The sequence below is a fragment of the Squalius cephalus genome (genome assembly GCF_949319135.1).
Source record: "Squalius cephalus genome assembly, chromosome: 18".
In the NCBI taxonomy this organism is placed as follows: domain Eukaryota; kingdom Metazoa; phylum Chordata; class Actinopteri; order Cypriniformes; family Leuciscidae; genus Squalius; species Squalius cephalus.
In genome coordinates this window covers 32,568,590-32,589,249 of record NC_137139.1, presented here as the reverse complement: position 1 = coordinate 32,589,249, position 20,660 = coordinate 32,568,590, and the positions used below count along the sequence as shown (strand labels likewise).

The 20,660-nt window shown below is 38.2% G+C and overlaps 1 protein-coding gene across 1 annotated transcript; it reads right to left on the bottom strand.

Annotated features, from left to right (window-relative positions):
* Nucleotides 1-513: 513 nt before the first annotated feature.
* Nucleotides 514-20,050, bottom strand: LOC307146168 (E3 ubiquitin-protein ligase TRIM21-like). Its single transcript, XM_079850042.1, has 7 exons — nucleotides 19,863-20,050; nucleotides 13,715-14,037; nucleotides 7,605-7,679; nucleotides 7,272-7,475; nucleotides 5,159-5,294; nucleotides 2,628-2,654; nucleotides 514-2,505 (listed from the first exon to the last, which is right to left on the bottom strand). Exons 1-7 carry the CDS (start codon nucleotides 20,014-20,016, stop codon nucleotides 1,967-1,969), a joined length of 1,458 nt encoding a protein of 485 aa, XP_079706168.1. The 5' UTR covers nucleotides 20,017-20,050; the 3' UTR covers nucleotides 514-1,966.
* Between the last annotated feature and the right edge of the window lie 610 nt (nucleotides 20,051-20,660).

Sequence of the window (20,660 nt, the reverse complement as noted above, 5' to 3'; positions counted from 1 at the left end):
AATTGTTCTGCATTGAATATGATATTTAAAGAGTGAAGCTTCCAGAGAGTTGATATTGTCTTTGTGTCTGTCAGTGATGTGGAGAAGCTTGCGACGGTTACACTGATGGAGAAGTTTGTTCCCACCGTCTCCGGCTCTCAGAAGCTCCTGGCATCGATGGACTGCCGTCAGCTCACTCAGGTGCACGGATTCACTGATATTGTGCTCAAACCAAAGTCAAAAACTGTCATTGTGACGCCTTCTAATGCTCTCGCTTCTCTTGAAGAATATGTACTAGATTTAAGGGTCATCTGCATTGAATAATAATTCAGTATTTTCATTCACAACTGATGTAAGTCAACAATAAAGATTGTTGTAATGTTTATGTGAGCAGATATTCATCTAGATATTAAAGGTAGGGTAGGTAGGAATTTTATAAAAAAACTTTTTTCCAAATTTGTTTAAACTTTCTATATATATCAATACATAATTAAAATGTAAGTACTCTGAAAAAAAAGAGTATAAAAATCGAGTGACTCTAGACCGTTTAATCTGCATTAAACACAGCTCATTATTTCCATTCGGCACGAAACAAAGGATTGGCTTAGGCGACTGTCACTCTCTCGCCACCATGGCAACCACCCTTTTGCCACAGGATCTGCCCACTTGCGCGCGCACCCGTTTGATTTGAGGAATTCAAGAAGCACGGAACCTAGGAATAGCAAAACAATGGCAGAGAAAGAGCAATCAAAATTCACATTACCGGCATGCAGTTAGCGAAGGCAAACAAGGCAAAAAAGGAAGACAGTACTAGAAAAGGTAATGAACAAAAAGTCTTTGGATAAACAAAGAAAAAAAACGCGTCAATATCCTCGGACCCTAGTTGCACGGCCTCTTGCACGACCTCCTCTGCTTCGCCCTCGACCCCGGACCTGTCCTCGAGCTGACGATGCGGTACTTGTCTCTGGAGTGTAACGTTAGTCCTCATCAGAGTCAACAATGCTTTTATCATGGAAACTCTTACATGCAGAACACCATATATGTTATGAATCTTACACGAAATTCATCTTCATCACAGTGTAACTGATGGTAATGGAAAAACGTGTATCAATGCAACCTGTTTTTAGCTTTGCCGTATAGATATAACTAGCTCATTAGCGAATAAAAAAATATATACTTTAAACTTTACCAATATCAATATGCTAGCTTGATAGTGAGTACTAAAATACATCTTATTTGTTTATATTCATAATAATATTAGATTTTTTTTATTACATGTGATTCTGACATGATGTCACTATATGCACTGTGCTCCTTCCTCTCCGCTCGTCTCAGGTAAATAATGCGTTCCAGCTCAGCCTTTAATGTGTATTTGCATAACAATTATAAAGCTGTTTAGATTATAAAGCAATATCAGTAATAGAATTGAACGCTCGTCTTTATTCAGATGCTGCAGTTATTACAATATAAACATTGTAATAACTGCAGCGAGAGAGAGAGAGAGAGAGAGAGAGAGAGAGAGAGAGAGAGAGAGAGAGAGAGAGAGAGAGAGAGAATGGCTTCATAGATTTCCTTACAAAATAACATGTACCATGTTTGGAAATTTAGTATATTATGTAGAATTTCACAATATTAAATCATATGTAAAATGTCATAGTAGATTTGAAAAGCAAAAGCAAAATATTAATAAAAGTTAAAAGCAAACAAATAATTGTGTTGATTAGAAAATATAGACTTGTGATAAATTGGCCATTCAAATGTAACTGATGAAATATTTTTTTCACACAACATAACTCACAAATATAATATTTCATTATAGTTGATGTTTTGTCAGTGACTGATTTTTGAGGGCATGAATATTCTTTTTTAGCACGAGTACACATATTGTGTTTCACATTATTGTAAGCAAAAACTTCTTGATTGTGGTTTTTGCTAATTCTTTTTTTAAAATAAAAAAACAGTAATCTTCTCAGATTTGTTTTTTAATTTAACTGACAGGAGTGATGATCAGCGGGCTTGAGTTTTTACCTTTATCATTATCGCATGGGTTGAAATATGGATAGAGTTTCTCTGTGAAAGTCTGACCAGTGAAAGAGTAGATATGAGATCTGGACTCCACGTCATAAAAAGAGACCAGACCCTCCTCATAATCCACAAACACACCAACCTTCTCAGGTTTCACTCTCAGAGATAAAGAGAGTAATGAACTATCACAAGCTAAATATTGATTCTCATTCCTCAGAGTCACAGTCCAGTATCCATCCTCAGGACTCAGTGGGATCTTCAACTTCCTGTTAACGGATTCTTTGGCCACTCCTAAATCCCACTTCGTCTTTCCCTTCACCTGCACCTCATAGTAAAATCTCCCTGAACTGAATCCCTGCTTTGCCAGAACACACAAAATCTCATCAAATCTCTTTGGGTTTTCTGGGACGTTCTGCTTAATGTCTCCATCACTGACTTGTTTTCCATCATAAGACCGGATGAGATATGGATTCGCTGTATCAGGATCCAGAGTCACATCCACTGAGAGAGATCAGACATTATCAATCAACTTCAGAACAAACATTTTCAGATGTACAGTATATAATATAGATTACCAAAGTATTGCTAGTGTATTGAAGAAAGGGGTGTCAGTCACACTGTACCTGCATACGTCTGAGCCCACTTCAACCCTGTGGACACAGATGACAATGTGGTGATGAATTATTTATAGCAATAATTTTAAATTAACAGTGAGTTTCTCTCTATCGGCAGCATCAATAGCATGTAAATGTTGCTCGTCCCTCAGTTTGTAATAAAAAATGCAGAATGTGTTTACAGTAAATATATTACACTCACCTAAAGGATTATTAGGAACACCTGTTCAATTTCTCATTAATGCAATTATCTAATCAACCAATCACATGGCAGTTGCTTCAATGCATTTAGGGGTGTGGTCCTGGTCAAGACAATCTCCTGAACTCCAAACTGAATGTCAGAATGGGAAAGAAAGGTGATTTAAGCAATTTTGAGCGTGGCATGGTTGTTGGTGCCAGACGGGCCGGTCTGAGTATTTCACAATCTGCTCAGTTACTGGGATTTTCACGCACAACCATTTCTAGGGTTTACAAAGAATGGTGTGAAAAGGGAAAAACATCCAGTATGCGGCAGTCCTGTGGGCGAAAATGCCTTGTTGATGCTAGAGGTCAGAGGAGAATGGGCCGACTGATTCAAGCTGATAGAAGAGCAACTTTGACTGAAATAACCACTCGTTACAACCGAGGTATGCAGCAAAGCCTTTGTGAAGCCACAACACGCACAACCTTGAGGCGGATAGGCTACAACAGCAGAAGACCCCACTGGGTACCACTCATCTCCACTACAAATAGGAAAAAGAGGCTACAATTTGCACGAGCTCACCAAAATTGGACAGTTGAAGACTGGAAAAATGTTGCCTGGTCTGATGAGTCTCGATTTCTGTTGAGACATTCAGATGGTAGAGTCAGAATTTGGCGTAAACAGAATGAGAACATGGATCCATCATGCCTTGTTACCACTGTGCAGGCTGGTGGTGGTGGTGTAATGGTGTGGGGGATGTTTTCTTGGCACACTTTAGGCCCCTTAGTGCCAATTGGGCGTCGTTTAAATGCCACGGCCTACCTGAGCATTGTTTCTGACCATGTCCATCCCTTTATGACCACCATGTACCCATCCTCTGATGGCTACTTCCAGCAGGATAATGCACCATGTCACAAAGCTCGAATCATTTCAAATTGGTTTCTTGAACATGACAATGAGTTCACTGTACTAAAATGGCCCCCACAGTCACCAGATCTCAACCCAATAGAGCATCTTTGGGATGTGGTGGAACGGGAGCTTCGTGCCCTGGATGTGCATCCCACAAATCTCCATCAACTGCAAGATGCTATCCTATCAATATGGGCCAACATTTCTAAAGAATGCTTTCAGCACCTTGTTGAATCAATGCCACGTAGAATTAAGGCAGTTCTGAAGGCGAAAGGGGGTCAAACACAGTATTAGTATGGTGTTCCTAATAATCCTTTAGGTGAGTGTATAATGGAGGTCTACGGGACAAACATTGAGGATTTAAGACAATGTGAAGCTTTTATTTTTTTTTATCAAAGCTCTTCTATTAATATTTTAGTAAAAATGTGTTATTTGAGCTATAAAGGGTCTACATTTTTCTTGTGAGGTGGGAAACTTTTTTAGACAGATAATGTATTTTTACAGTTTGTATACAAAATCACATCCTTTTTTTGTCATTTGAGTAATACTGCTCTAACATGAGTTTACATGGATAGAACTTTACATAGAAAGGGTTAGTTTATGATTACATTTTTGAAACAGAGATCCTTTACAAACTGATCTTAAATTGGATTAAGTGGCGGCTGGAGGAAGATTTTCTAGGTAGGGCTGTGTTTAACCCTTATTTGCTGTTGGGGATGTTTTCATCCACTATGGGGTATTTTTGAGTCTAAATTTGGCCATAACTTTTTCTGTGTTTCAGCAAATGGAATGATTTTTGGTGACAAATCTTATTTTGACACATATTTTGGGAAAATGCTTTGAAATTTTTCAAAAACTCAACAGTACACTATGGGCAAATTTACTACCCCTTCGTTATGTTCGTGGCTGAAAACAGCCACTACTTTAAACTGCTGTAAAAATGTATCAGATAAAAATTTTTTTTTTTTTTTTTTTTTTGCATAAATCTATTAATCAACCTCAGTCCTGCTCAAAAATACTAAATGTTTAAAAAAAATCAGGATTTTAACTTGTTTGCTTTATTCAGCCTCTACAGACTAGTCCTGACTTTATCAGTGGCTCGTTTGAGCCGATAGAGAAAATTGACTATTTTTGGACAACATTCTAAATTTTATGTCATTATCTAAAAATGTTCACAGCAATTGGCTAAACTGTTACATAAACCCGCCTCCTGAACTTGAGACATGCAGAGGGGACATTTAGGAAAAGTGTATATTTTGCACAGATGATTTTCTATAATATATAAATTTACATAATTCATTATTATAATTATTGTTTTGTGTGTGTGGCTCTGGGAGGGCAGCGCCCTAGAGACCTTTATTGACCAGCCGCCATTTAACCCATAATATTCCTTGAAAAAAATGTTTTCTTAGTTACTGACAAAAGTCTACTGTAAATGATATTCACATACCAGTTTGACTGAGTTTTTCATTTAATTCCTGATTAGTTTTCTTCAGTTGAGCCAGAGCTCTATACAGAGAGTTCACATTCACATCAGAGTCAATCCTAATCTCAGTCCAGTTCTTGGTGTCCAGGGATGAGCACATCTACAGCAGGAGAGAGAAGACTGTTAAATATGTTATTAATTTATCTTTAAAGTTAGTATAATTTTACACAGTACCTTTCTAACTGTCATGGTTCTGTTAGTTTGGACTTCTGCCTGATTTAGTCGTTTGTTGTCTTGGTTACTCAATATGTTCAGTTGTGCACTTATTTTCTCCTCATTATCACGTGTACTTAAGCTCTGTTCTGATTGTGTTTCATTGTTCGGTCTTGTCTATGAATGGATGTGGTGTACTTTCTCCTGCCTTCCTCGTTGTGAATCTAGTGAATTATCAAGTAAAGAGACTGTCTGAACTAGGGATGGGCAAATGAAGCCTCATGAAGCACTGAGGCCTTCTCCCTTGATTGCTCAAAAACTCTTCTGATTATTCTTTTCACTCCTCTATCAGAAATCTTGCGAGGAGCACTGGTCGAGGCAAATTTATGGTGAAATTATTGTCTTTCCACTTCCGTATTATGGCCCCAACAGCGCTCACTGGACCATTCAGAAGCTTAGAATGGCGCCTATAACCAATGCCATCATTATGTGTTGGAACAATTAGGTTGCGAAGGTCTTGAGACAGCTCTTTGCTTTTACCCATCATGAGATGTGTCTTGTGTGACACCTTGGCAATGAGACCTTTTTGTAGGCCATCATTTGGGACTGAACCAGCTGTTATTAATTTCCACTGACAGGGGGCTGGATTGCTTTTTAATTACTGTAAGTTTTCAGCAGTTGTCTTGGCTTTCAATGCCTTTTGCGCCTCCCTTTCTTCATGTGTTCAATACTTTTTCCCTGTGTAATTTCACATTATTACACATAACTTAATTTCTGAACTTATTTTTGTTGTTTCTTTGTATGTATGGCTTACTTGGGTTATACCAACATCTGGTGAAAATTTCATTTCAATAGCACCTTTGGAAATATATTTACTGAGAAAAATGATGACGTGTTCAATACTTATTTCCCCCGCTGTATATATATATAAAATAAATATTTGTGTGTGCTGTAAAGTGGTTAGAAAAAAATGAAATCAGAATCTCAATGACAAATTGTAATCGGCCTAGAAAATTGTAATCGGTGCATCTCTATAATCTTTCTGATTGGCTGGTATCAAACACCATCACATAATCTGATGTTCACCTATTGTAGATGTTTTATTTATTTATTTCTACATTTGCCATAGTATTGTCGATGGGTTCAATAACACATCCTGCAAAGGGGCCCTTGGCCAGAACCTAGTGGTATTTGGGGGACCTTGTCATGGAAAAGTTTGGGAACCCCTGACATAGGCTATAGGCTTATTTATAAGAAAAAATGTTAGTAAATGGACTTAAACTTCCCAAAACCTGTAGAGTAGTGGTCTTGGTTCAAACATTCCGACACGCACAGTGAAGCATTCACGTGACTGGAAAGAAAGTGAGGCTTCGTTTTTCGTGAACACGAGTTTCTCTGAGAGCAATACACGCTCCGGCATGGAACTTCATGAGAAAGTGTGCTGTGTACACAATACGCGCTTTGAAGCTTCAGTGTCATATGTAACATCACTAGTCTGAACTAATTAGCCTTCTTCCCGTTTACATACACTGCCAGTTCGTGACACTAACACAGTTAACTAATTTTTCAAATTGTTATTACTGTGGTAACTTGGTATATAAAACCACACAAGAAAGAGGAATGCAGGAGAGTCGGTTTACTAATAACTGTGCTTATTTTACAGGATTACACCAGCATGACCTGACTATCCAACAGGATAGATTCAGGTAATTCCCACACAACACAAGCATATACACCCCCTAGCGGTAACGACTGGAACGGCTAGAATTGTACTCAAGTCTTTTACAAAAACCATTTCAGTTTTTTTTGTGCAATTTCTAAAAGACTGGTACAAATAAAATGGTCAAGCAGTTCATCAGGTTTGTGAACAGAGAGTTTGTCCTGTATTATTGTACATGATGACTGATGAGAGATGTTGACAGACCTTTATGACATGGAGATGATCTTCAGTGTGTGAGAGCTGCTCCAGCTCAGTGTTTCTCCTCTTCAGCTCTTTAATGAGATCTTTCTCTGCTGCTTTCTGCTGTTCCTCCTCCATCTTCAGCTGATCAGACTGACATCTCTCAATGGAGTGGATCAGATCAGTGAAGATCTCAACACTTGAAGATTTCTTTTTCTCTCTGTTTTTCTGACAATTGAGAATTATTATAAGGTTCATCTTTTAAGTTTTATCCATTTAATTGAGAGTCTTTATTAAGCCGATTGAAATATTATAATAATGCATTATCAATTTTACAATATTTTAACCTCCACTCACCTTTTTCAGCTTTAATGAGTTCTGGATCTCTTGAATCTTCTTTATTCTGTCCTTGATCATCTGATGAACGTCAGTCTACATACAGAGAAACACAGATAACTAAAAAATCGAATTAAAAGACCAAATTAATTCAAATTTTGTGGCTTTTAGTAAACGTCTTTGAGGATAACACTTTTATTCTCAAAAGTAAAAAAAAAGACTGCTGCAGATTCATTTCGGCATTGATAGTGTTGACATAGAAATGCATAAATCCGAGTCTGAGGACGTGAACAGCTCCGGGGAGAACGTCACGGGTTGCCATCTTACGACTGTCACATCCGCCAGCTGGAGTTCCCTTAATCTCCACCAGAGGGCACTCCTCCTGACGCCTGGGCTTGTCCATTATAAACGTAACTTCCCAGTAACCATGATTGTTTTATTTTGGTTTAGCTGTGTGTGATTATCCTTGTTAAAGTCTGCCAAGCCTATTTCAGCCCTGGATTTTCATTCTCACTTTGCATAGTCTTGTTTTGAGTTGCTCTGGTAATCTGAGCACCTGTAATCTGGTTTCCCTGGTCTTGTTCTTCTTCCCATTGTCCTGGATTTCCTTGTTTGCCTGTGTTTTTGGACTCTATCATATGTTCGGATTGTTTGCTCTATGGTTTTGACCCTATGCCTGTTATATGGATTGCGATTCTGGATTGTCCCAATAAAGCTGTATTTGAATCTTCAACCCAAGTCTCAGAGCAGTTCGTGACAGAAGACTACGCCACTAAATGGATCCAGCAGTGAGAATTATGCATCTCTGACAAGGAGAGCGCAGCATCAAGGACCATGTACTGGACTTTATTGCATTGGCTCACTTAACCAACATGGACAAAATTCACCTCATGATCTTTTTTGGGGGCGAGTTGTCTGAGCCACTCAGATTAATTATGCTGCTACATGACCCAGACTGCACTTTGGCACATTATATTGATTTGTCATTGCAGCCTTTTAATGTGGAGGAGGTAAGGCAAGGCAAGGCAAGTTTATTTATATAGCACATTTCATACAAAATGGCAATTCAAAGTGCTTTACATAGAAGAAATTAAAATAATACAAAGAAATAAGAATAATTAAAACAGTTTAGAAAAATAAAATACAGTACAGTACAAACAGTCGGACTAACAGTGGCACAGTGCTCATTCAGTAAATGCACAGTGGCTACTGTAGGAGCACGTCTGATCTCCTCTGGAAGCTGGTTCCAGCATAATAGCTAAAAGCGGACTCGCCATGCTTAGAGTGAACCCTTGGTATTTCTAGCTGATATGATCCTAATGATCTGAGTGATCTGTTGGGCTTATATTCAGTGAGCATATCTGCAATGTATTGAGGTCCTAGGCCATTGAATGATTTATATACCAGTAATAATACTTTAAAATCAATCCTAAATGTAACTGGGAGCCAGTGTAAAGACCTGAGGACTGGTGTGATATGTTCATATGTTCTGGTTCTGCTCAGCGTTCTGTATGAGCTGGAGCTGTCTTATGGTCTTTTTGGGAAGGCCAGTGAGGAGTCCATTACAGTAATCCACCCTGCTGGTGATGAAAGCATGAACAAGTTTCTCTAAGTCTTGTCTGGAAACAAAGCATCTAATTCTTGCAATATTTTTCAGATGATAGTATGCTGATAGATATTGCTTTGACATGACTACTGAAACTAAGGTCTGACTCTAGTGTCACACCAAGATTCCTGACTTGATTTTTAGTTGTTTGACCCCTAGAGTGAAGGTATGCGTTCACCTTGAGAACTTTATCTTTGTTTCCAAACGCAATGACTTCAGTTTTGTCTTTGTTTAACTGAAGAAAGTTTTGGCACATCCAACTGTTGACTTCATCAATGCATTGGCACAGGGAGTCAATGGGGCTGTAATCGTTAGGCGATAGGACTAAGTAGATCTGTGTGTCGTCTGCATAGCTGTGGTAAGCAATTTGGTTATTTCTCATTATTTGGCTCATTGGGAGCATATACAGGTTGAACAGGAGTGGTGCAAGAATTGAGCCTTGAGGGACTCCGCATGTCATGGATTTCCACTCAGACTTATGGTCTCCTATACTCACATAATAACCTCTCCCGTCTAAGTAAGACCTGAACCATTTTAGGACTATCCCAGAAAGCCCCACCCAGTTTTCCAGCCTGTCAAGAAGTATGTTATGATCGACAGTGTCAAATGCAGCACTGAGGTCGAGTAGTACCAGCACTGATAATTTGCCTGTATCAGTATTTAAAGGAGAACTCCGGTCAATTTTAACATTGAGCTCATTTTTTTGTACATTTGGAGTGCTGTCAATACAGAGAACAACGACAAAAATCGGTGTTGCCTACACCGAGTTATTCTATTTTTAAAATTTGCACCCTGTTGACTTCAATGGGGCAAGTACTAAACCTGCTTTTAGCCTCTTAACATCCTTGATGTGTCATTACAAGTGCACAGAAAATGTAAGTGATTCCTTCTGAGTGAACACGAGTGAGTCTGACTGCAGTAGATGTGAAAGAAATGTATAAAAATGATGTTATTTAAGCCAGCGCAAATACCTTTGTTTACATCCTGTTTTTCGGTTGAAGTCCAAAGTAGTCGATTGCCGAGTTCACGCGCGTGATCATAGGTATTAAACCTATGCGTGTGAACTCTGCAATCGACTACTTTGGACTTCAACCGAAAAACAGGATGTAAACAAAGGTATTTGCGCTGGCTTAAATAACATCATTTTTATACATTTCTTTCACATCTACTGCAGTCAGACTCACTCGTGTTCACTCAGAAGGAATCACTCACATTTTCTGTGCACTTGTAATGACACATCAAGGATGTTAAGAGGCTAAAAGCAGGTTTAGTACTTGCCCCATTGAAGTCAACAGGGTGCAAATTTTAAAAATAGAATAACTCGGTGTAGGCAACACCGATTTTTGTCGTTGTTCTCTGTATTGACAGCACTCCAAATGTACAAAAAAATGAGCTCAATGTTAAAATTGACCGGAGTTCTCCTTTAAGCAAATATCGTTTATTATCTTTATGAGCGCTGTCTCTGTGCTGTGGTGCGGTCGGAAACCAGATTGAAAATTGTCAAAGTATCCATTCGAGCATAAGAATTTGTTCAGCTGATTGAAGACAACTTTTTCAATGATCTTGCCTATGAAAGGAAGATTTGAGATCGGTCTATAGTTGCTTAATATGGTCTTATCCAGATTGCTCTTTTTCAGGAGGGGCTTCACAACTGCAGTTTTCAGGGAGTATGGAAAACTCCCAGAGAGAAGTGAAGCATTTACCACTTCTAGAAGATCTGCTACTAAACTGTTTAACACACTTTTGAAAAAAGATGTGGGAAGTGTGTCAAGGGCGCATGTTGATGTTTTAAGGTGCTGTACGGTTACTTTCAAAATGTTGCCATCAATTTCTTTGAAATCAGACATAGTAACTACTTTCTCAGGCGGTTTGATCTGTCTGACCCCAGCGCAACTCAAGGATGTGCTGATCACCTTTCTGATATTATTGATTTTCTCAGAGAAGAAAGAAGCAAACTCACTGCACTTGTTGTCTGAGAGCATTTCACTGGGAATCTGGCTTGGGGGGTTTGTCAGTCTCTCTACAGTAGCAAAAAGAGTGCGTGTGTTGTTTAAATTGCAGTTTATAATATTTGAGAAGAAAGTCTGTCTAGCTTTGCCTAGTTTCATATTGAAAGCATGAAGGCTGTCTTTGTAGATGTTATAATGGACTACAAGTTTTGTCTTCCACCACATGCTTTTCTGCATTGTCTTTTCATATTTTGCACTGCTGTTGAGGTAGAGGAACCTTCCCCTAAAACTTTTTTTTTTTTTGTGGGGGGTATTGTGCATCAAGCTCTGGTGGCCACTTAGCGTGTTAACACATCGGTTTGAAGCAATTCTGATTCAGCAAGTCTGATGATCCCAAGTCCAGTGCTCACAGTGCTTCAAAGCTACAAAGGTGGTCCTTAGGTGTTTGAGACTGGCTTCCAGTTTGGCGGACCTACCGTTGATGTTGATGCGAGCAGCTGGTATCTCAGTGGTCCTGACATCATCTTTGTATCCAGTGTATCCGAATCCGGTGGTATTGAATCTGGAAGTGTCAGAGCTTCTCTCACCGTTATGGCGATGGTCATTCGATGTGTCTGGGCTGTGTACGCTTCTTCAGTTTCTCCCGAGGCAGCGGCACCTGACCTAGTTTTATTTGAGGCTGCGACTATTGTTCTTGAACTCAGTATGTCCTGCTCCACTGATGAAGTCTCTGCTTCATCGTCTGTCTGTGAACTGTCTGCCTGTCCTGCTATGACCACAGTGGCTGCCTGTGACACATCCGCTAGCTAAAGTATTCTTAATCTCCAGCAAAGGGCATTTTCTCCTGACTCCTGGGCTTTTCCATTATTAGCTTAATTTTCTGGTATCCATTGTCTGTTCCCATGATTGTGTGATTTTGTTCAGCTGTGTGTGATTACCCTTGTTAAAGTCTTCCTATTAAAGCCCTGTGTTTTCATTCGCATTCTTTGCGTAGTCTTGTTTTGTGTTGCACTGCTGTTTTGAGCGCCGGTACCCCTGTTCTTCTGCCCATTGTCCTTGACATCCTTCTTTGCCTTTGTTTTTGGACTTTATCGTACATTTGGATCGTTTGCTCAATAGTTTTGACCCTATGTCTGTCATATGGATTACGATTCTGGATTGTCCCAATAAAGCTGTGTTTGGATCTTCAACCCAAGTCTTGGAGCAGTCTGTGACAACGAAATGGCGTGAACGCATCATAGCTCGTTGTTTTGATTCAGGAGGAAACGTAAAAGGCGACTGCGGTTTGTTTGTGGTGAAATAACGAGTGTACAACCGATGTACGCTCAATGGCTAGAGAATACCCATAATGCACTGTGACTATCACGCTGAATGATTTCCCATGTCTCTTCAGAAGATGGAGCCCGCAGCTGAATCTTCAACCCATTTTCCAAACCACTGGTCCAATGTGGCTACAGCGTAATATCATACAGTTTAAAATTCCTTTTTACTTGATTATTAAATTGTTTAATTAAGGTTTATAGATGCTAGTTTACATGACATAGTTCAAGATAAATGTTTTCATTTTACTAGAGCTGCCAGTTTGCTAAGTTTCAAATGATTATTAAACAGCAAGCACAAACTATGCAAAAGAGACAGCCCTTCCGTTGCACTCAGTGTCCGAATTCACTCACTCGTTTTCATTCACTCCTTCAAGTGGAGTAATATTGGAAATAGTGGATGGGGTATAGGGGGCGATTTTGAACACACCCTGTGGTTCTACAACTCTGGATAGTCTCATGACGAAGTGTGATGTTTGCGTGAGCAGGGTGCGGGCAGGTATGGAAATACATATATTGACAGGCAGGAAGGAGATCATGTCAGACCGAATGCAATGATTAGACAAACATTTTTCGGTCCTGAGACTTTCACAGAAGATGTTTGTCGGTTTGACAAATAATAGTTATTTGACAAATAATAGTTGGATAAAGTCCAATTAAAAATCCAAATTATTAAGAATGAAATCTAGAATTCTTTCACAGCAGGTATAGCTGAATGAAACACTTCAGCCTTCTACTGGCCATTATTGTCATAACATGATTTTGACCTGACATAAAGTCTTGTTGTTCGTTTTTCACCAGATGGCAGCAATGTTTACATTTATAGAAGTGTAGATTTATACTGTAGTTAAGTTCTAAAAAATTAGTATTTGTTCATATAAATGATACTGAAATAGATACATTTACATAAGATCTATGAACTAAATTACCTAAAATCTCCCAAAAGTGCATAATTGTATTGTTACTACACCGTAAACTTTCAATTGCTGAATTTTTAGTATATTCAAATCGCTGTACAAGTCACTTCCACTTAAATTATATTAAACTGACTTTAAAAAAATTTAGTTGAATCTTGTATAACTAAAAGTTGAAATTGTGTATCATATAATTTTTTACAGTGTGCTTCAGTGAATTCAGGTTTATTAAAAAAAAAGTTACACTCTTGCAGTTCAAAAATAACCAGGAAGAGCCAATGTGTCTTCCTTATAAGGTTATAAAGCTTATAAGGGTTTAAGTGTTTACTTTTTAACTCTTTACCTTCTTTTTTCGACTCTCCTCCTCTATAGGAACAGTGTTGTGAGCGCTGTGATCTCCTTCTTTGCAGGACAGACAAACACACATCTGGTCATCTCTGCAGAACAGCTCCAGAGGTCTCCTGTGTTTCTGGCATATATAATCCTCTAGATTTTCCACAGCGTTGATCAGTGTGTGTTTCTTTAGACGTGAGACTCTGCGATGAGGCTCCAGATGAGTCTCACAGTAAGAGCTTTGACACGTCAGGCAGGTCTTCACTGCTTTCTGCTTTTTTCTTCCAGCACAGATGTCACAGAACACTGAAGGATCACTGGAGGATGCCATGGCTGACAAAACAAATGACAATATAACATCTACATTGCTGAATAGAGCAACTTTTATATTAATAGTTTCCTTTCGATACGGTTCATTCTTGTTACGTCAGTTTCTAATGCGAATGGGGAATACTGAATACTGATTTTCTCAGAATACTGAAGCCTGATTGGTTCACGGCTGTGCTTTGCACAGACAAATGGCTTTTCAGCCTGCCGAAATGGGCGGGGCCGACTGCATTTAAGTCGCTAAAAAGCCATTTCAGTCCGAATTTCTCTCCTTCAGCCTTTTTCGCTAAGACCACACCCCTGACTAGCTCTGACATCGGTCAAGTGAATGGTGACCTGCAGGCTCTTTCAGTGGATGCTTCCCCTCGAGTTTGGGCCCAACAACATCAAAGTTGTCCTTAAACCCAGACGAGGCTGTGTGCCTAAAGGTGGGCATACACTGTGCGACTCACACTGTACGAGTAGATTGCATGTGATGTAAAGCCAAAGCTCAAAATTTATGTGCTCACACTATGCAGCCTGATCGACAAGCAGCCACTTGACTGCTCACACTATATGTGAACGACGCTACTGCTACCCAGAGTCAAGAAGTTCTCACTGAAATGTTTTTTTAGCACGACCTAAACAGGCAGTCGGTCCGCCCATTTCGGCGAGCTGAAAAGCCATTTGAACAAGTCAGGCTTCAGTATTTGCTTTGGATAAAGGTGTCTGCTAAATGACTAAATGTAAATTTGGAGAAACCGGAGTTTCCCAATACGGGTCAGAATCGGTCTAACTGACAGAAAGATAACTGCTCATTCCCGTTATCCCAAGGATACATTAGTAGTAGAACGTTATGTACACTGCGCAATTTAGTTTGTGTTCTAAAATGGGTGTTGCATAGTTAAAAAGTATTATAATTAAAACTATTATAACAACTTAAACTATGAACCACTGTCAAGCAGTCAAAGCAGCCATACGTGCCTTAAGCAGGCATATGAGTCAGCAGTTTCTAACAGGAAGTTCCTCCACCTCTAACTCTAACCTCACTGAGCCTATAAGCTCCGCCTCTAACTGCTAGTCTGAGACCATGTGCTTCAGATGGTGGCAGTTATGCTGGGTACACACCAAAAGATAATCGGGCTGATTTTGGGCCGATTTCCCCCCTTCCGACAATCCTAGCTATGTCCCGATTATCTTGATGGTTCTACAAATTATCTTGGTGTGAGGTGTGTTAAGAGTGTCTGAACCTGATCAGAAGAACATCGGAGCCTCCCCGATCAGAAATCCTGATGTGTGGGGGGAACCCCGAGGACAAACGCACGCACGCTCTGGAGATTATCACGTGGAACGAAACAATATCCAATCAGAAAGCGAGATGATGGCAGACGGACAAAGTGAAATTGTACAGTGTACATTGTAAAGTGTCCTTGAGCTCTGGAAAGGCGCTATATAAATAAAACGTATTATTAAAACTTATTATTATTAAATTGATGTGACGGACAGCAGAGATGAAGGGATGGGAAAAATTTTTTTTTTTTTTTTTTTTTTGAATTTTCTGTGAAAAACATTCCAAACACTATCATCGCAATTTCTTCCTGCATTTCGTCCGCCATGCTTATTCTGAAGTTTCACGAGATTTCCTGTGTTCACAGTCGAGACTCTGGTTGAAAATCTGTTTGTGTGGGGTGTGCTGTCTTTGTAATAAGATGTAAAAAATCTTTTGGTGTGTACCCAGCATTAGATCTATTAGGCTGCAGATGAAGAATCTAAGCACAGAAGACTAAATAAATGTGTCTCTGGGAGCTACAGTACAGCAAATGTAACCGGTTTTTACAACACCTTTTTATAGACCCCTTTTGCGCCGACGTCACAGTTACGTCACAGCGTTATTTGGAGGCAAAACAAAGGGAAAACTGGAGGCGGCCAATACAAACCAGCACAGATTCGGCTACATAATAAGGAGCTTAAATTATTCTTATTGTTATTAAATGTCATCTTGTTGTGTTGTTGGGTGCAAGAATCAGCGGAGTACAGGCTCCAATTTGAAATTTTATCGCATAATGATTTCTAAATGATTGTGATTATTTGTGAATCATCTGTGATTGTATACATTGTTTTGATTGATTGTGACTAGACTTTTTGAAGAACCTGGTAAGAAAGTGTAATCAAATACATAGTTAAAAAATGAATATGCTGTATCTGGAATTTTTATTTCTAGAAAATATTCACATCATTAAAATTGCACTGTAATGTCACTCTTTACATTGTCGTCTTCTGTCGGGCCGTGGCGCTGGCTAGGCAGAACTGCAGATCGTAGGCTACCACACAAGTCTTGTACGTGACCATTTAGTACAGTTATAGGCATCTAAGATGTATATGCCCTCAGTTTCTCTTTACCCTCGGTTTCTCTATCGGGTAGGTGTAGAAGTCAGGCCACTCAACCGGAGGTAGCGTTGACGTTAATCCTGTCAGATCATCCATCCACTGAATGAGCGTGTACGGGTCAGCCAATCTGGGATGTCCATTAAAATTATCTTTTGCAAATAACAATCGCAGTCCTGGACAGTGAGTGACCTTGCACATTAAAATAAAATCGGATTTTCTCCAGTCATTGTTAAAAAACAAGCTAACAAAACTTGCACACTAACGTTAGTGAAGCGGCCAGAGGTATCGTTTTGCCTCCACCTAAGCTCCGCCCACAAAAAAACGTCACCATGTTTACCAACTGAAAAGGGGTCTATAAAATCATGAAAATATATTTTTATATATAAAAGACAAAATAAAAAGGCAGGGCCAGCCCAAGCCTTTATGGGGCCCTTAGCAGAATTTTATTTGGAGGCCCCTCAGGGCCACCAATACGACTGACTATTGTCAATGCTTGATTATTCGCACACTATAAATCTAACACACCCATTATCAATTTTGAACAAAACTCTTCGTTTCAGCAATGACTAATCTGAACGCCTCTGATTGGCCATCACACTCATAAACTCAACGGAAACGCGTGCGATTGGTTATAATGCTCAACGCTGCATGAAATCTGATGGATATGCCACAGTCGGATGGATCGAATGAACGTTAAAGTATTGTAGTTTGTTTAACCAATATTATCACTTAAACATTCTATTATATAAATATTCTGAAACAAAGTTCCATGACTTTTCCAAAACTTACAAACCTTAAAAACATCTAAAAAAAAACTTTTAAAAAAACTTACAAAACTTGTTAACCCACCAGATTATTTTTTTATTACTGATCTGCATGATTCACGTGGGTTATGATTTTAGGCTGAAATAACCGGAATAATCCGAAAGAATCACATCCTTGCTAAAGCCATTACCATAAAATGTAGGACTCATCTCTTCACCCCACCTACCCAGCAAGAAATGTTTTGTTCTAAAAACATTCTGAGAACATTACCATGAAGTTCTAATAATGTTTTCAGCGGGTAGTTTTATTTTGGCTCCCAGAATGTTCTCCTAAAAGGTACACAGCAAAAACTCCAGTGATAAAAGTTAATGAAATAATTAAGTGATTAATTGAGTGATGAGTGACCATTATTGAAGACACCTGATGTTAACAAGCAGAATCACTGAAGGAGAAAATCACTTTTTAAGTCGTCATTATGATGATCGGTGTTTGTTTTAGTTGGGCTCTTGACCCTTACATTTTTAACTTTAAATTTAGTTTGGCTGTTGTAACTGAGATATAACTCCCAGATGAACAAAGAGAAAAGATGATCAGACGTTGTTGGTTATGTTTTGATATAATCATCATTTGACCTGAATCACAAAACTCATTTAGAGCCTAATCTCTGACTTAGATTTATATTGTTGATTACATCATCACAGTGATTCTACAACATAAGATCCAGAATTTTCTATTTATTCCAAAGGATTTCTTAAAAGTTGTTTTTAAAAAAAAATTTTTTTTTAATTGTTTAGGCACAAACAGACATCAAGAATGAGTGTATGAATCTCAACAATTGGTGACAAACGAAATATTTAATAAGGAAAAGGAAATTACTAAGACAATTCAGTTCATAATTTATTCATAACACAATGCATGATGGAAGCCATGAATGAGTTTTGATTGGTGGCACCCAGAATGCACTGCAACATGCTTTATTATTGTCACCATTGTTGAGATTCACAGGCTGAATCTTGGTGTCTGTGTGTCTAAATAAAATCTTTCGAACAGAACTTTTAAGAAATATTTTGGATTCTATAGAAAATGCTACAAATCGCATGCTATAAAACCACCAGGCTGCTGCAATCAACAAGGCAAACCTAACTCTCTAAACTTTAGTCCTCTGTTGTAAGTCGCTTTGGATAAAAGCATCTGCTAAATGACTAAGTGTAAATGAGTTTAGTGTTTCAGGTCAAATGATGATTACGTCAAAACATAATCAACACCACTTGATTACCTTTTATCTTTGTTCATCTGTCAGTTATAACTTAGTTACAACAGCCAGACAAAATCTAAAGTTAGTAGTTTAAGGGTCAAGAGCCCAACTAAAGCAAACACTAATCACCATAATGGTAACTTAAAATTAGATTTTCTCCTTTGGTTATTCTGGTTGTTAACATCAGGTGTCTTCAATAATGGTCAATCATCACACAATTAATCACTTAATTATCTCATTCATTTTAACACTCTTCAGTGTTCATGTAACACTCATATTTTAACACTTTAACCCTTTGAGTGTGGAGTCAAATAAACTCCCAGGAGAGTTAATTTAGCACTGGAGTTTTTGCTGTGTAGGATAACATTCTCTAAAAACATCCTCAAAATGTTACAGTTAAAACGTTATATCTTAGTTTACATTTAACCTTATAGAAACATTATGAAATGAGAAAACATCCTTAAAACATTCTTTGAACATTACATTCAAATGTTTTCTTTAAAATATTAACCAAACTTGTAGGGAATGTTAGCCAACGTTCTGAGAATGTTCCCTGCTAGCTGGGTAACCACATCCTGTTAACATGGGTACGTAGAAAAAATGCATACACACTTTTTTCACAGGATGTGTGAAAAAAGTCAGTACTAAGTGCCATACTTTGTGTATATGAAAATGTATTTACTGTACAAGTAAATACAAGTAAACTGATTTTGGTTAAAAAATTAGCAACATGCAAAAGTGCAGAGCAATCAACTACAAATAAAATAACTTAACATAAACAGTATTTACTTACATAAAAAATAAATCTAAATGTACAAAACAGACCGTATTAAATTAAATAACATAAAATTAACAGATCAGATTGACCTCTAACAAGAAAACAATACTACATTTATTAACATTAAAGGGATAGTTCACCCAAAAATATAAATTGTGTCATCATTTCCTCACTCTCAAGTTGTTTTAAACCTGAATGTTTGACCGGTTTTTGGTGTGCGAGGTTGCGTGTGCTTTGAGTGTATGTGTTCAGAAAAAGCGCACAAATGAAATGTCGTTCGAATTAAAAGAATGAAACCGACAAGGCTTTAAAGCACATGAAAATAATGAACTTTTGTGATTACAAATAAGTGCAGTGTCCCATGAGTGTAACTCTACTGCTGTCCTTACATGTGAAGTGAATGTAGGCTACGCCGAGTTTTCCAGTACTGGGCGCCAGAACTGCAACTGATAGAATGTGCGCTGTAGCACGATACGATATTTCTTCAAAAGCTGATATTTTAATAGTCCACGAGCAAAAATCATGATAATCGCACACCCCTACTGTCCCTACATGAACTTTCCTAAAACAAGAAGATATTTTACATAGGCCATTTTAATTATCTAGCCAACTAAAGTTAGCTCACAACATAACCTAATTTAGTTAACATTCATTTTTTTAACATACCATTATCTTGATGTTTTTTCTCTTCCTCTGGTTTCATCTTTTTCCCTTTCTCTTCACCAGTGGTGGGACATTTCCTTTTTCGTGGCATGACAGTTTTGCTCGCAGTCCTCTTTCTGAAATGAAATGCTGTTGTTTGATGAAGCTTCCTGTTCATCGGTTCAGTTTTAGTACCTGCAGTGATGTCATATAGCTCCGCCCATAATGATAAATATGGAACATGTTCGTAACTGCAGCTTGATAGAAATAAACATTAATAAATAAACACACTAAACATGTTTAACAGTGAAATCTTCTGTGATTCCCTTGGTCTTGTAAAAAGGTAAAGCAATCAATATATAATGTAATTTGAAAAGTGGCAACATAAATAAATGAAGCCATGCTAAAAAAAAAAAAAAGAAGTGAGAATACAAAGTCTAATATTTCATAAGTTTACTTGGCAGCTATTCTTATAGTTATTAGATTATTCAAGTTTCTTTAATGTTTCATCTTTTCATGACATTTGTCTGCTATGTCAGTACATGTTGTAGTGAACTATTTGGATTTTGATAGATAGGCCTATTTTGGACCTACAAATACACTTCCAGATACATACACACACACACACACAGAGGCCCGAAGCACAGAAGACAGAAAGGACGGAAGAATGCCCATATATGGGGAACAACGTCGACACCAAGAAGGTTGATGTCACATGCTTTAGTTCCTCTGGAAAAAAACTAAGAAACTGCATAGGAACAATGTAACCCAGTTCCGTATAAATATGACTGCATTTTTGACTGTTGGTTGTTGCATTTTGTT

Bases quoted from the DNA above. Each gene is read 5' to 3' on its own strand.
- LOC307146168 (XM_079850042.1), bottom strand. From the start codon at position 20,016: ATGAACAGGAAGCTTCATCAAACAACAGCATTTCATTTCAGAAAGAGG. The intron at 7,476-7,604 runs GTGAGTGGAGGT...CTCAATTGTCAG, and splicing joins ACTCATTAAAGCTGAAAAAG to AAAAACAGAGAGAAAAAGAA. The intron at 5,295-7,271 runs GTCTGTCAACAT...CTCCTGCTGTAG, and splicing joins ATCATCTCCATGTCATAAAG to ATGTGCTCATCCCTGGACAC.